Here is a 16,489-nt window from a genome sequence, read left to right on the forward strand (position 1 = left end):
CCACAACTACTGAACCCACGTGCCTCAACTACTGAAGCCCTCACGCCTAGAGCCTGTGCTCTGCAATAAGAGAAGCCACCGCAATGAGGACCCCATGAACTGCAATGAAGAGTAGTCCCCACTCACCGCAACTAGAGAAAGCCTGTGCACCACAACGAAGACCCAATGCAGCCAAAAAAAAAAGAAATGCATCACAGTAAAATCTCATTTAACATGGACACCATTCTAACTTTTTTTTTTAATCTACACTAAAGTATTCATAATTGTATAGCTTGTTTATCTCCCTATTTCAAAGGAAGAGTGGACTCCCAATTTATCACTGTATCTTTAAAAAGGTAAAGATAATGAGTTTTAGCATATATTTTAAGTCTTAAAGCTTTCTATATCTTCTAATGTGCCTATCTCCTAAAGCGTTTCTCTTATTCACACTTGATTTTCCAAAGCACAGATATATACCATGTAGCTTTCTTAACTGTATGAATCAACTCCTTGAGTTGCTTAAGAGTTTTGATAGATTAATATTGCACAAAGGGTTTTAAATTTTTAAAACAGATTTACTTGCCAGAACATTTTAAGCATATTTCGAAAAATGTTTTTAAGTGCTTATGCTATTATAAAAGGGCACTGGCATCTTTTCTTCCTTGCTTCCTTCCTGTTTTTCTTTCGTCCTTCCTTCCAGTCAATAAGCATTTATTGAAGTCTTACTGTGTGCTTGGTATACTTTTAGCCACTGAAGATACTACTACCATGACCAATATAGTATTCCATGTCTTATGGGGAATTAAATTCTAGTGGGAGGAGGGAAGAGTTCAGACTAAATAAATAAATAGTGTATTAGTAAGTGATGAGAGCTATGGAGAAAACTAAGCGGGATAAGACATTCTGGGAAAATCACATTATAAAGAAGAATTATGAAGTCATTTCAAAGAGTTCAAAATGGTAATGTTTATTTTGCTTGTTTCTATTGAGACTTGAAAAATATATGTATCATAAGCCAACAGGTTGGTGAACAAACATTATTATCTGGAAACTACAATGAGAAATAAGAGACATAAAGCTTAGAAATCATCTTGGAAATAACTATCAGCCACAGATAATTAAAGCAGCACATTTCCTATAGAAGCTATTCTGAATATTCACAGTGACAAGTTCAGGCCCCTTTCCTTTTAAATAAAGTAAATTCACTGTCAAACCCCTAGATTATATTCTATTATATCTAATAGAACTTATTTTTATTAAGCATGAACATTTAAAATCAGAAGAAACATGTTTCTAACTAGGAAATTTTTCCTTTAGATATTTTCTGCCAAATATTACTTACTTAACACAATCTGTTACACTGTATATAATCTTCAACTCTGCAGATGATTCCATCTCCTTTATATTGCCTGTCTATAATTTTAAACAATTACTACAGTACACTCCAGGGACTATATGTGCTATATAAATGGACTCTGTCTCTTTCTCCAGCCTTGAAGCCGGGCAAATGCAGACCTTGTAGGCCTGTAGGGTACAGCCCAACAGGTTCTCAGGTGTTTATCACTTTATTTTAATTTTGTAGTATTTTTCCTCAAGGGAAAGGATTAGAGAGAATATATCTGTTCCTCACACAAGACTGGGAGGAGTGCCTGTTCCTGAAAGCCAAACTAAAAAACCTCACAATTCACAGATCTGGTAGAGTCTAGCCTCCGTAGTGGGAAATAATTAGCTCTAGACTAAACACTGCTCAGGTTTTGCCAATAAATCTAAAAAGCAAGACTAAAGGAACCGAATTGTTTTTTAGTAACTTGACAGTACCCTAGAGTAAGAATACTTAACAGGAAGACAAAAGTATCTAGTACTAAACAAGGTAAAATTCATGTGTGATACTGAATCACAAATTATTAGACATGCAAAAAAGTAGGAAAAAATATCAATGAGGAAGAAGAAGAAAATTCAATCAACCAGACCCAGAACTGACAGAGAGGACTGAATTAGAGACAAGGGCATTTCCATTGCAGTCGCACTCCCTAGAGTTATACTCTCTTAATATCTGTGTGATTTGTTGGGATGAAGTTTACGTTATATAATTTCTACTAAAAATGTGCTAAATCAACCAATAATAAACAATATTGGGAGATGTAATGGTTAAAGGTTTGAAATATTTCAAGTATCCTAAGGTTATTTCTTTGGTATGTTCCTACCACATTGAGAGAAAAAAATATTCAAAATGCCAATTAAGTTTACTCATTAAAGAAAGAAAATAAAATACTATCTACAGGGCTTCCCTGGTGGCGCAGTGGTTAAGAATCCGCCTGCCAATGCAGGGGACATGGGTTCAAGCCCTGGTCCTGGAGGATCCCACATGCTGTGGAGCAACTAAGCCCGTGTGCCACAACTACTGAGCCTGTGCTCTAGAGCTCAGGAGCCACAACTACTGAGCCTGTGTGCCACAACTACTGAAGCCCGTGCACCTAAAGTCCGTGCTCTGCAACAAGAGAAGCCACCGCAATGAGAAGCCCGCACAATGAGAAGCCCGCGCACCGCAACAAAGCATAGCCCCTGCTCGCTGCAACTAGAGAAAGCACACGTGCAGCAACCAAGACCCAACGCAGCCAAAAATAAATTAATTAAATAAATAAAAATTTTTAAAAAAGAGAGTAGGGATATACCAATCTAAAAAAACAAATACTGTCTACAACAACTCCAAGGTTTTGTAAAGGCTTTGAAGTGATAAAGTAAAATTTTAATGAATGCTTGAAAACAGCAACAATGAGCTTTTACATTGCTTTCTTTTATTCTAAAAACTGAGGTTTTAATGAATTTTGTAATTATGCTTATATATTTCGTAGGTCAGTTTACATCTTTGTGTTTTCCTACTGGTATGTGAGTAAATGTATTCCACAACTGGCTTATAGTGTGAAAGTTAAATATTAAAGAAAACTTCATCATAACTGGTTTCATGAAAAGCCATTACTTTCATACATAGAGTAAGAAACTATTGAAAGGCTGTATTTATATAATACTATATTTGAATATTTGAAAAACTACCTCCTAAAACTGATAAATCAGACATTTTTCAAAACTAAAAACTTTCGTCATTTGGAAGATACTGTTAAGAAAATGTAAAGGCAAACCACAGACAGGGGACTATATTTGTAAAACATACATCTGAGAAAGGACTTGGAATCAGATATATAAGGATATTTTAAGACTCAATAATAAGAGGACAAGCAATAAGCTAAAAAAATTAAATAAAACTAAAAAGTCAGTAACTTTGATGAACACTTAACCAAAGAAGATATACAGATGGGAAATAAACCTATGAAAATCTAGTCATTACTAGTCTTTAGGCTAGTGAAGTTAAAACCACAATAAAAGTTCACTGAACACTCACAAGAATGGCTAAAATTAAAATGACAGGGCTTCCCTGGTGGCACAGTGGTTGGGAGTCCGCCTGCCGATGCAGGGAACGTGGGTTCATGTCCCAGTCTGGGAGGATCCCACATGCCGCGGAGCGGCTGGGCCCGTGAGCCATGGCCGCTGAGCCTGCGCGTCCGGAGCCTGTGCTCCGCAGCGGGAGGGGCCGCAGCGGTGAGAGGCCCGCGTACCGCAGAAAAAAAAAAAAAAGACAATATCATGGATTGATGAAAATATAGAAGAATTATCATACATTGTTGATGGGGATGAAAAATGGTACATCTATCTTGGGAAACAGTTCAGCAGTTTTTTAAAGTTAAACATATACTTATCAAATGATCAGGAAATTCCACTCTATGTGTTTACCCAAGAGAATGAAGACATATGTCTACAAAAGACCTGTATGTAAATGACTGTAGTAGCTTTATTCATAATAACCCCAAACTGTAATAAACCAGTTATTCCCCCAACTGGAGAATAGATAAATTGTGTATATCTACACAATGAAATTCTAATCAGCAATAAAAAGAAATGGACTACTGGTACATGCAACAACATGAATAAACCTTAAAATAACTACGTTGCTATACAAGAACTCATACTGCATGATTCCAGTTTTATGAAAATCTAGGAAAAGCTAACTTATACAGACAGAAAGCTTATCATTAGCTGCCAGGAGCCAAGAGGTAGGAATAGGAGATTAACTATAAGAGTACATTAGGGACGTGGGGGTGGGGTGTTGGTGATAGAAATGTTCTATATCTTTTTTTGTGTGTGTGTGGTACGCGGGCCCCTCACCGCTGTGGCCTCTCCCGTTGCGGAGCACAGGAGCCGGACGTGCAGGCTCAGCAGCCATGGCTCACGGGCATGGCTCTCCGCGGCATGTGGGATCCTCCCCGACCGGGGCACGAACCCGCGTCCGCTGCATCGGCAGGCAGACTCTCAACCACTGCGCCACCAGGGAAGCCCTGTTCTATATCTTAATTGTGATGGTGGTTATAAGGATGTAAACATCTGTCAAAAATTCATAGAATTTTCTGCTCTAAGTTGGTGTATTTTATATATGTAAATTACATCTCAAAAAAGCTGCCCAAAACAGATACCTGAAGCAGGGAGAAGCACAGTATTCTTTGAGTAGGGTGATTTGTAGAAGTGAATAGAATGAATCCGTCCTAAATAAACCCTCTGCTTAAGTTCTGTCTGCGCACACACGAATGAAGACCTTCTCTGTGGTCACTGCCTTGCTGCACACTACTTTAGAAGTAGAAGTAGGGAAGCAAGGTAGTGTGGTTAATTCATTCTGGAGTTGTCAGGGACTAAATAATGTTTACATTACTAGGTACTTTCAGTAACTGTGAATAACAACTACATACAAACTCTCAAAACACTTTTAAAAGGCCTAGGTACATTCAATGCTCTTACATTCAGTGATTAGACAAAAACACTTATATTAGCTAGTTTGTATACTTCATTGTTTAGAACTACCCTGTGCCATTATTTCATGACAAAAACAAACTAAGAAAAATTTGTTGGATTATATTTGGTTAAGCAACTCTTAATTCATGATGTGGGTATTTCAGCTGTTCATTCATCAAATCTTCATTTTAACAATAAAGGAAAAGCTATAAGGTCTCTGTCTTTTAATATCTCTTTGTTAGGAATTAAAATACTCTACAAGCTTTAACTAAATTCTTCAACATCAATCACCCTTTACATAGGAAAAATTCAGGTTCCTCTGACTGAATTATGGAGAATTAACTTATTCTTCTGGAGCATTTTATTTCACATCCTAAGTATTTTAAAAGTGTAAAAAAAGAATTTATTGCTTATATAACTGAATATATAGGTAACATAAGAAATGACAATTAGCCAGGAGTTTTTAAAAGATGTTTTATAAATAGAGCAAAACTTCTTGATATTAAATTTTAAAGTAACTGAAAAACTGTGAAATCAACTTGCAAAATAAATACTGTACTTACAGTTTGTTGCTGTCTGAAACTGAGAAGAAAGTGCCTGAGTAACTGAATTCCAAAACGTGTATAAAATTTCAGCGTGTCCATCCTATGACCCAAAAAAAGGGGATGTATTATTTTTTTTAAATTACAATGGATAAGACATACCATTGAAAAAGTATTAAAAATGTATTTAAGTCTATCAAACAATGGAATTATTAAGTAACTAAGTAGAAATATATAGATGAGTCAAATCATGTCTCATGTCATCATCCTTCTCTGCTACATACTAGCTGTGTGAGCTTGGGCAAGTTGCTAAATCATTCTGTGCCTCCCTGCCCTCTGTAAAATGGAGATAACAGTACCCACACTGCAGGATTATTACAAGGATTTTAAGTTTATTAAAGTAAACTCTTGGGACAGTTCTTGACATATAATAAATCTTCAGTGAATGTTATTATTATTACAATCATTATCATCATTTTATATACAGAAGGCAATTTTTGTTACCATAAGAAAATGAAGAACAAGCATGCTTAGACCAAGAGTGACCACCAAGATACAATTCACCAATTACGGAAGAGAACTGCCTGAAGTATAGACACAATTTTGTTTTTGTTTTTTTAAGTCACAGGAATTCCTATTACTCAACTTAGCAGGATACTGTCACTCAACTATTAATACATATTTTAGAAAGTAATTACTAAAAGGAAAAGATAAATATTAGTTTAAGTGTCATTTGTTAAAACCGGACAAAGTATTTTAATACTGTTAAAAGAAAATGACACTTACAGAAATTTTACCAAGCCCTTTAAGGTACTTCTACATGTGTGATAATATTATATCAAATTGCCGTTATTCTATTTTTGAAGTACAACAATGCCAATTACACATGGTTCACCCTAGTAACATAAATATGTATAATGTTCAAATATGACTGTCATAAAAAAGAATAATTAGGAAATTCATTCATTCTGCTTTAGTTCTGTACTTGCAAAGAATGAAATTCTACTTTTCAAGGTTATAAGAAAGAAAATGAGCAATGAAAAATATTGATTTCTCATTTTTATGCCCATGAACATATCTATTTTCCTTGTTATTTGTTTCTTTAATAAGTTTTGTTTTGAATTCAAATGGGTATTGTGTATCATAAAAAGCCAAATCAAATAATTGCTAATTTCTTATGCAGTGATCACAAAATAGATTCAGATTACCAAGATTTTATGCAATATGTATATTGTATATCAAACACTTTAAATGTTTTTCCAACATTTGGAAACATGTTGGATGTTTTTCCAACAAGGACCTACAGCACAGAGAACTATATTCAATATCTTGTAATAACTTGTAATGGGAAAGAATCTGAAAAAGAATATATATACATATATAAATAAATGAGTCACTTTGCTGTACTGAAACTAACACAACATTGTTAATCAATTATACTTTAGTAAAAAAAAATAAAGTGAATGTTTTTCATCATATTAAAGAACCATTTTAATACATCACATTAACAAAATGAAGGACAAAACGACATGATTATCTCAACTGATGCACAAAAACGCATTTGACAAAATTCAACACACTTTCATGATAAAACCACTCAACAAGCTAGGAACAAGCTAGGTAATTACCTCAATATATTAAAGGTCATATATGAAAAGTCTACAGATAACAACGTAATGGTAAAAATCTGAAAGATGTCTAAGATGCAGGAAATTTGGTGACTATATATGCTTCTACATACACACACATACACTTTAAAAAGTAAACTTGGGTCAATCTTGCTTAAGCATACAAATACAAAATTCTCACATATAATAGCAAATTGATTTCAGTATTTGAATTATCTACCTCAACAAGTAGGATTTATGTCAGCAAGGTACCTATCATTAAATATTAGGAAATATATTAATATAAGAGCCCAATGTCTCCAGAAGGAAATCTACAGGATCATTTAGCTGAGTTAATAAAAGGCAATTAATACACTTTAATTAACAAAATAATACCCAGTCTTATGTTTTAAGTTCATAGAAAACAATGCATGAAACGATTCTTATACTTTTAAAATTATGATAAAAATCACAAAATTTACCATCTTTACTGCTTTTAAGTGTACAGCAGTGTTAACTCTATGTACCTTGATGTGCAACAGATCTCTGGAACTTTCTCATCTTGTAAAACTGAAACTCTAAACCCATTGAGCAACAACTCCCATTTTCTTTCTCCCCCCAGCCCTTGGAAACTACCTATCTACTTTCTGTTTCTAAGAATGTGACTACTTGAGATACCTCATGTGAGTGGAATCATACAATATTTGTTTTTTTGTGTGACTAGATTATTTCATTTCGCATGATGTCCTTAAGTTTCATCCATCTTTAGCATGTAACAGAATTTCCTTCTTTTTTAAAGACTTAATAATATTCCATTGCATGTATGTATATACGCGTGTGTCTGTGTATCACATTTTCTTTATCCCTTCATCCATCATCAGACACTTGGATCGCTTCTATCACTTGGCTATTATGAATAATGCTGCAATGAACATGGCTGGGCAAATCTCTCTTCAAGATCCTGTTTTCAATTCTTTTGGATATACTGTGTATCTCCAGAAGTGAGATCGCTGGATCATACATTAATTCTGTTTTTAATTTTTTTGAGAAACCTCCACAGTTTTTCTTAGCAGCCGCATGATTTCACATTTCTATTAACAATATACAAGGGTTCCAATTTCTCCACGTCCTCACCAACACCTGTTTTCTGTTTTGGAAATAGTCATCCTAATGAGTGCACTAATATCTCATTATGATTCTGATTTGTACTTCCTGATGATTAGTGGTGTTGATCATCTTTTAATATGCTTGTTGGTCATTTGTATGTCTTCTTCAGACAAATATCTATTCAAGTCCCTTACACATTTTTTTAGTTGAGTTGGGTGGTTTGTTGTTGTTGAGTTGTAGGAGTTCTTTGTATATTATGGACATCAACCCCTTACCAGATATATAGTTTGCAAATATTGTGTCTCATTCTGTAGGTTGCCTTTTCATTCTGTTAATTGTTTCCTTTGTTGCACAGAAGTTTTGAAGTTTGGTGTAGTCCCATTTGTCAATTTCACTTTTTGTTGCCTGTGATTTTGTGTCATATCCATGAAATCACTGCCAAGTCAATGTCATGAAGATTTCCCAATTTTCTACTCTGAATTTTATAATTTTAGGTCTTACATTTAGGGCTTTAATTCATTTTAAATTAATTTTTGAATACAGTTTAAGGTAAGGGTCCAATTTCTTTCGTTCACACATGAATATCCAGTTTTTCCAGCATCATTTGTTGAAGAGACTGGTAATATAAAGTTTGTGTGACCCTTTTTATTCTATATACCATTATTTGTCTTATTTTATCTGAAATTCATACTGTCACTATTGCTTTCACTTGAGAAATGTTTATCAGTCTATTTATTTTTATTCTTGTCATGTCACTGTTTTTTGACTCTTATAAACAAAGTATTCTATTTTTAAACATTGTTTCACCTTTTAATAAGAAATTATAAACCAAATATGTTTAATTAATAGGTTGTTTCTGCTTTTATCATCTCATTTTATGCTTTCTTTGTGTTTTCTTTGTTCTGTGGATGATTTTTGTTAGCTTTTATCTTCTCTAGAGGCTTTTTCTTTTATTTCTTTTGGATGTGTCATTATCTATTCCTACAACTAACCATAAATTCCTTTGATGCAAATCATCTTTGTAATTCACAGAATTACTGAAACAGATTTCTAGAAATAACAGGAATTCTTCAAGGCTTTTTAGAATTGCCAAAGTAAACAAGAAAATTCTAACTCCTAGACATGACCTTTTGAAAGAAAACATAGGGTCCCAGATAATCTGGCTACTTCTTCCTTTTTAGTGACAAGTCACTCAAAACTTCTAAGCCAAGAAGTATGTACTTTTAACTTAATCAGAGAAGAACTCAAAGTGTCCATGCGTTAGAATGTATGTGAACGTTGGCTAGGAAATTAACATTTTCTGAATGTCCATTATGTAACAGGCACCACTGAATGTTATCTCATTTAAACACTACAACAACCACCAGAATGTAAGCTCCATGACAGCAGAGGTCCCATTTTGTCTTTCTTACCACTCTAATTTCAACATCGAGAATGTGACCAGGACATAATAGGCACACAATAAATATTTACTGAAAAAATGAGTGGAATGATCTTATAAGATGACATTTTTAGTCCCTTTCTAGAGTGAAAACAAAGGTCAAAGAGAAAAGGTGACTTGCTTAGAATTATACAGAAAGTAGTACAGTAGTACAGAAAGTAGTAGAGCTGGGATTTGATCTAAGGTTTGTTTGACTGATATATTAAAGTATTAGTCCCCTTTAACTTGACTTACAAAGCCTTATATGACATGATTGTCCCAGCCTACTTCTCTTGTTACATACCACTGAGGTCAAAGATCCAACCAGCACAAATTCCTTCAGGTTGCTGAAGTTCTTCTGTAGTTTCTCCCAGCTACCAGCTTTTAATCCAGCACCTTCATCAGAGTCAGTTTAGGTGTCTCTTCTCTTTGTTCCCCCAGGTTTGGTGCACTCTGTTATATACATCTATAGCATCCCATGTTCCCCACCATAATTATATTTTCCTACTTAAATATAGGAAAAGAGCAGTGGTTAAGAAGAGGAACTCTGAAAGTAGGATATTAAGGTTCAGATCCAGTCTCTACCACTTCTAGAACCTGTGGGGCACCTGAGCAAAGACGATCTAGGCCACTAAATATGTACAAATCTCTGGCTTAAGAACAAGATCTAAGCTGGAGAAAGAGATTTAGGTGTTATCAGCATCTGGAGGTGGTAGAAACTATTAACATGTGTGAGCTTTTCCATAGATTGCATGTGGCATGAGAGGAAAAGAATGTTGTGCATAGGACCCAGGGGCAAAACACTACTTAAAGGTTGGGGAAGAAATAATTTAGAGTGGAGAAAGAGAAGTGGTGGAGTTAGTTATTAAAAAAAAAAAAGATTGGTCACAAGTTAGTGATTGCTGAAACTGGACAATGGGTACACAGAGAATCACTGTCCTATACTTTGGTTCTGTATGTTGGCTTCTGTTTGAAATTTTATGAATAAAATGTTTTAAAAGGAAGGGTAGGTGGAGAAGGAGTGAAGTTTTATGAATAAAACGTTTTAAAAGGAAGGGTAGGTGGAGAAGGAGGAATCAGTGAAGGATTCTGAAGAGATGTAGTATCTGTGAAGGAGGAAACCAATATTAGAAGTAGTTATTACCTCTAAGGAGTGAAGTAAAAGAATCTTAGAAGTGAGTAGAAGGATTTGGTAGTTGGGTCATTAAAATTCCTTTAGTAACAACTGTTTCAGTGGAGCAGAAGCTTGATTTCAGTGGTTTGGAGCAAAACTGAAACAAGAAAGTAGAGACACAAAGTACCTTATGGAAATCTGGGAATGAAGGGAAGAAATACTTTGAGGGAGATACAGGACCAAGGATTCTGTTCTGGTTTTGATTTTAGATGGTAGATCCCTGGGAGGAAGTAACTGGGAAAGGTTGATATTGGAGAAAGCAGAGAATGTCCTAGACAAGGATAAGATGTAGAATGTGAACAAAAGTAGAGGGGTAAGTCTGAGAAAAGAGAAGATACAATCAACCTCTATCTTTGATACAGAAGGGGAAGGTGAGGATCAGTTCAGATAAAGATTTTATAAGACAGTGAACTTAATGAGACAAGGTCAGAGGGAACCAGACATAACAAAGTTACGATCAAAATAGAAGAGGCAGTAAAAGATTTAGCAACAAGTCTGTGCCAGAGATCTCTGTGGAGAGATCACATTGTGAATGAGAAAGCTTGCAGACTTGATCAAAGAAACCAAACAGATGTGAATTTTATATTAGCTCTTAATCATCTTCTGGATAAAAGCAGAGGGATCCTGGGGAAGCAAATATAAAGCAAAGAAAAAAGTTATCTTTACTGGAAAATAGGCTTCAGGGAGAACCATTTTGCTGTGTCTGATTAAAAAGGAAGGAAGGTACAGAAATTCAGAAGGGACTTGAAGATGAACATCACAGAACAAAATGAAAAGCCAGAAGAACTTCAGTTAAAATCAAAATGTTGGCTTTTATATGTATATTGTTCAAAGATAGGGCTTCCCTGGTGGCGCAGTGGTTGAGAGTCCACCTGCCGATGCAGGGGACACGGGTTCGTGCCCCGGTCCGGGAAGATCCCACATGCCGCGGAGCGGCTGGGACCGTGAGCCATGGCTGCTGAGCCTGCGCGTCCGGAGCCTGTGCTCCGCAATGGGAGAGGCCACAACAGTGAGAGGCCCGCGTATCGCAAAAAATAAAAAAATAAGAGTAACTTAAAAAAGATAAAGGAATATTTACAGTACAATCTACTTATTGTTTTTTTAAAAATGGGGGCTTAGATAAGGTGGTAGTGGGAGGAAGTGAAAAGTAGTCAGATTTCAGATACCTTTTGATGACAGAACAGATAGGACTTGTTAAAATGCATAGAGCTAAATATTATAGAAAAACCATATACAAAATGTTAACAGAAGTTATCTCGGGCTTCCCTGGTGGCACAGTGGTTAAGAATCCTCCTGCCAAGGCAGGGGACACGGGTTCGAGCCCTGGTCCGGGAAGATCCCACATGCTGCAGAGCAACTAAGCCCGTGCACCACAACTACTGAGCCTGTGCTCTAGAGCCCGTGAGCCAAAACTACTGAAGCCCGCATGCCTAGAGCCCATGCTACACAACAAGAGAAGACACTGCAGTGAGAAGCCCGCGCACTGCAACAAAGAGTAGCCCCCGCTCACCGCAACTAGAGAAAGCCCTCACGTAGCAATGAAGACCCAATGTAGCTAAAAAATAAATAAATAAATAACTTAATTTTAAAAAAAAGAAATTATTTCTGGGCGATAGGATTAAACATGATGCTTCCTTTATTCTTTTTAATTTTTTGGAAGAATAATTAAGATAATCTAATTTAATTCTAAAGACACGAATAAATTCTTGATGTAAAAAATTCAATACTGAAACACACATGGTAAAAATTTAAAGCTTCTCTTCAAACTCAAACCCCTTATCCCACACTTTTCCCTAGAGATCACTGTTAAACTACAGTGCTAAAGGGTTTTAAAACCCTTTCTAGAGTTCTCAACCTTTCTTTTCATATTGTCCCTCCAAAAAGAAAACTAAATAATTAATTATATACATATATTATATTATATGTAATAACTATATAATATGCTTATTATATACATATAATAAGCATATTATATACAATAATTATATATATATAATATGTAATGATACATATTATATAATTTTATAATATAACTGCACTTAATTTAAATTTAACTTAGTTTCTCCCTGATGACAGATGCTAAATACTAAGGAGTAAGATTTTGTATGGTAGGACTGAACTCTGGAGACCACAAGCCAATGTAATATATAAGATGTTTTTGTGCCTCCCCTCTCCCTCCAAAAAACAGAACTTTTTCTCCCTCTTGGGGTCAATATTGCCCTTGTTGAGAACGCATGGTGGACTGGTATTTTAAACAGACTGTCACTCAAATTAGATTTAGCATGAACCACGATCTCCTCCAAACTTTTCCCCTGGCTTCCTTCACCATATTCTCTTTGGTTTCATCCTCCTCTTGAGATACTCCTTGTGGCCTCCTCTGTTACAATGTTTCCCAAACTCACTGAATGTAAATATTTTTAAATATACATTCTAATATATGTTTACTTATTTGTTTAAAATTATATACAAATACCACTGTATTAATAAAATATATGCAATACAAAATGTACGAAAATAGTTTAAAGGATAAAACTTGTAAAAAGGACAGGCAAAATTTATAACTATCTTCTTACATGTCAAAATGTATACACACTTTGGAAACCAGAGCTCTACATGAGTTTTATATGTTGCATTTTCGAGGTAGATTTCTTTTCTCTCTATAGCCGGTCTTTCCCATTACCATGGCTTTGATTGCCAATATGAGCCGATATCATCCAAATTTATGTCTCAAGCAGAGGCCTCTCTTCTGAGCTCCAGACTCCCATATTAAACTGCCTAACTGACATCTTCACTTGGATGTCCCATGAGCACCTGAATACAGAGCTTATCTTCCCTCCTAAATGTGCTCTTCGGTTTATGCTCTCAAATGAAGTTACTCCTATCTACCAGAACCCTGTCAAACCTGAACCAATGATATTGTCCTTGATACCTTCTCCTCCATCTCACCACCTTTAATCCATCACTAAGATTTGTCAGTTTTATCTCCTGAGTAATTCTCAAATCACTGCAATTCTCTCCATTTTCATCGGCATCAATGTAAATTACTGTTATAGGCTGAGTTTTGACCCGACACAATTCATATGTTGAAGTCCCAAGCCCCCCATACTTGAAAATGTGACCATATTTTGAGACACGTCTTTAAAGAAGTAATTAAATTAAAATGGGGTCATTAGAAGGTCCTTATAAGAAAAAGAAATCTGAAACACAGACACATACAGAAGGAAGATGGTGTGAAGACACAGGGAGAAGACAGCTCTATGGACATTTGTATACAAGTCTTTGTATGGATATATTCTTTCATTTCTCTTGGATTAATTACTAGGGGTATATTGCTAGGTCATATAATATATGTATGTTTAACTCTTTAAGAAACAGCCAAACTGTTTTCCAAAGTGGTTGTAAATTTTACACTTCCCTTCAGCAGTATATGAGAGTTCCAGTTGCCCCATATCTTCACCAACACTTGGTATGGTCAGGTCTTTTAAATTTTAGATATGTGCTTAATTGACATCTATCTCTAAAGTGTCTATTCAAATCTTTGGCCTATTTTTTTTTTTTTTTTTTTTTTTGGTGATACGCGGGCCTTTCACTGTTGTGGCCTCTCCCATTGCGGAGCACAGGCTCCGGACGCGCAGGCTCAGTGGCCATGGCTCACGGGCCCAGCCACTCCGCGGCATGTGGGATCTTCCCAGACCGGGGCATGAACCCGTGTCCCCTGCATCTGCAGGTGGACTCTCAACCACTGTTCCACCAGGGAAGCCCTGGCCTATTTTTTTAAGCTGGCTTTTTTTGTTTTCTTATTGAATTCTGAGAGTTCTTCAGACATAAGTCCTTTATTAGATATGTGATTTGCAAATATTTATTTATATTTATATTTATTGCAAATAAATATTTATTTATATTTATTGCAAATAAATATTTATTCCTTATCTTGTATTCTCTTAATGGAGTATTCTGCAGAACATAAATTCTTAATTTTGAGTAAGTCCAAAATATCAATTTTTTAAATTTATGGACAGAGCTTTTGGTGTTGCATCTAAGAAATCTTTTTCTACCCCTAAGTCACAAAGTTTGTTCTGTTTTCCTCTATAAGTTTTAGAATTTTAGGCTTTACATCTGGATATCCAAATGTTTCAGGATCACCTGTTAAAAAGACTACTGCGTCAAGATAGAATTGCCTTTGTAACTTTTTTGGAAAATCAATTTTCCACATATGTGTCAGTGTATTTTTGGACTCTCTATTCTGCATCAATGATCTATGTCTCTAATTTCATGCCAATTCCACATTTTCTTGAATATGGTAGTTAAGTCTTGAAATTAACAGGTATTGTTAGTCCTCCAATTTCGCTTTCCTTTTTCCAAGTTGTGCTGGGTATCCCAAGTCCTTTGTATTTCTGTTTGAATTTTAGAATCAGCTTGTCAATCACTCCAAAACACCTGTTGGGATTATACGTCAATTTAGGAAGAAGGGACATCTTAACAACAGCAAATCTATCAACACATAAATAAGGTATCTCTATTTCCTTAGGTCTTCTTTAATTTCTCTCAGCAATATTTAGCATTTTCAGCTTCCAGATGTTCAACTTTTGACACATTTACTCCTAAGATTTCATATTCTTTGACGTTACTGTATATGGAATTATTAAATTTCAATTCTCAATAGTACATTGCTGATTTTTTTTTTTTGGCAGTATGCGGGCCTCTCACTGTTGTGGCCTCTCCCGTTGCGGAGCACAGGCTCCGGACGCGCAGTCTCAGCAGCCATGGCTCACGGGCCCAGCCGCTCCGCGGCACGTGGGATCTTCCCAGACCGGGGCACGAACCCGTGTCCCCTCTATCGGCAGGTGGACTCTCAACCACTGCGCCACCAGGGAAGCCCTACAACTGATTTTTGTATATTGACCTTCTATTCTGTAATCTTGCAACATATCACTTATGAGCTCTAGTAGCCTTTTTGTAGATTCCATCGAGTTTTTAACATGGATAATCTTATCATTTGTATATAAAGACCATTTTACTTTTTCATTTCCAAACTGGAAGCTTTTATTTCTTTTTCTTGTTCATTGCACTAGCTAGGAAAATGCTGAACAGAAGTAGTGAGAGCATAAAGAATCCTTATCCTCTCCCAAATTTTAAGGGGGAAACATTCAGTATTCACCATTGTATATGATTTTACCTGTTCATTGTTCCTAAATGCCTTTTATCAGGTTGAGAAAGTTCTATTCCTAGTCTGCTGAGAATTCTTATCAGAAATGGATGTTGGATTCTGTCAAATACTTTTTCTGCATGTATTGAGATGATCATGTGGTTTTTCTTTTTTAGTTTGCTGACTTTCCTTTTCCAATTAGCCTCATACTAAAGCCTCATTCAATCCTCCATAATTTTCAGTCTCTCATTTGTTCCATACTCTTGTCTGTATGCTGCGTTCTAGATAATATCATCAATTCTAACTGCCAGGCTAATTCATTTCCTGGTTTTACGTAACATCTGTTTAACCTATCTGCTGAATTTTTTATTTCAATGATCTAATTTTTAATTTCTAAATGTTCTATTTGGTTCTTCTTTAAACCTACCTGATCATTTCTTAAGTCACTTATTTCTCATTTTTTATTCCATTCTTTATTTCGAAAACATATACAGGTATTCTAGATTCTTTGTCAGTTAATTCTAACATCTGAAGTCCATAGTGTCCTTCAGAAGTTCTTTCGGAGTCTAAAACCTGTCTTGAATTGTGTTTATTTTTCCTGCTGACTCTCAATCATGCTTCTAGTTTATTTATAGGACTGGTGATTTTTAACTGTGAGCTCATAGTTGGCTGACCTTA

The 16,489-nt window shown here is 35.5% G+C and overlaps 1 protein-coding gene across 3 annotated transcripts in view; it reads right to left on the reverse strand.

The window, feature by feature from the left end:
* Nucleotides 1–16,489, reverse strand: part of COG5 (component of oligomeric golgi complex 5) — a 282,658-nt gene that overhangs the window by 98,168 nt on the left and 168,001 nt on the right. For all 3 annotated transcript variants that reach the window (XM_033438877.2, XM_012534817.3, XM_033438883.2), the window contains exon 11: nucleotides 5,379–5,460. In XM_033438877.2, coding sequence (XP_033294768.1) covers nucleotides 5,379–5,460 — 82 coding nt within the window. The remainder of the gene's footprint in view (nucleotides 1–5,378; nucleotides 5,461–16,489) is intronic.

Source organism: Orcinus orca, chromosome 9 (genome assembly GCF_937001465.1).
Source record: "Orcinus orca chromosome 9, mOrcOrc1.1, whole genome shotgun sequence".
Classification (NCBI taxonomy): domain Eukaryota; kingdom Metazoa; phylum Chordata; class Mammalia; order Artiodactyla; family Delphinidae; genus Orcinus; species Orcinus orca.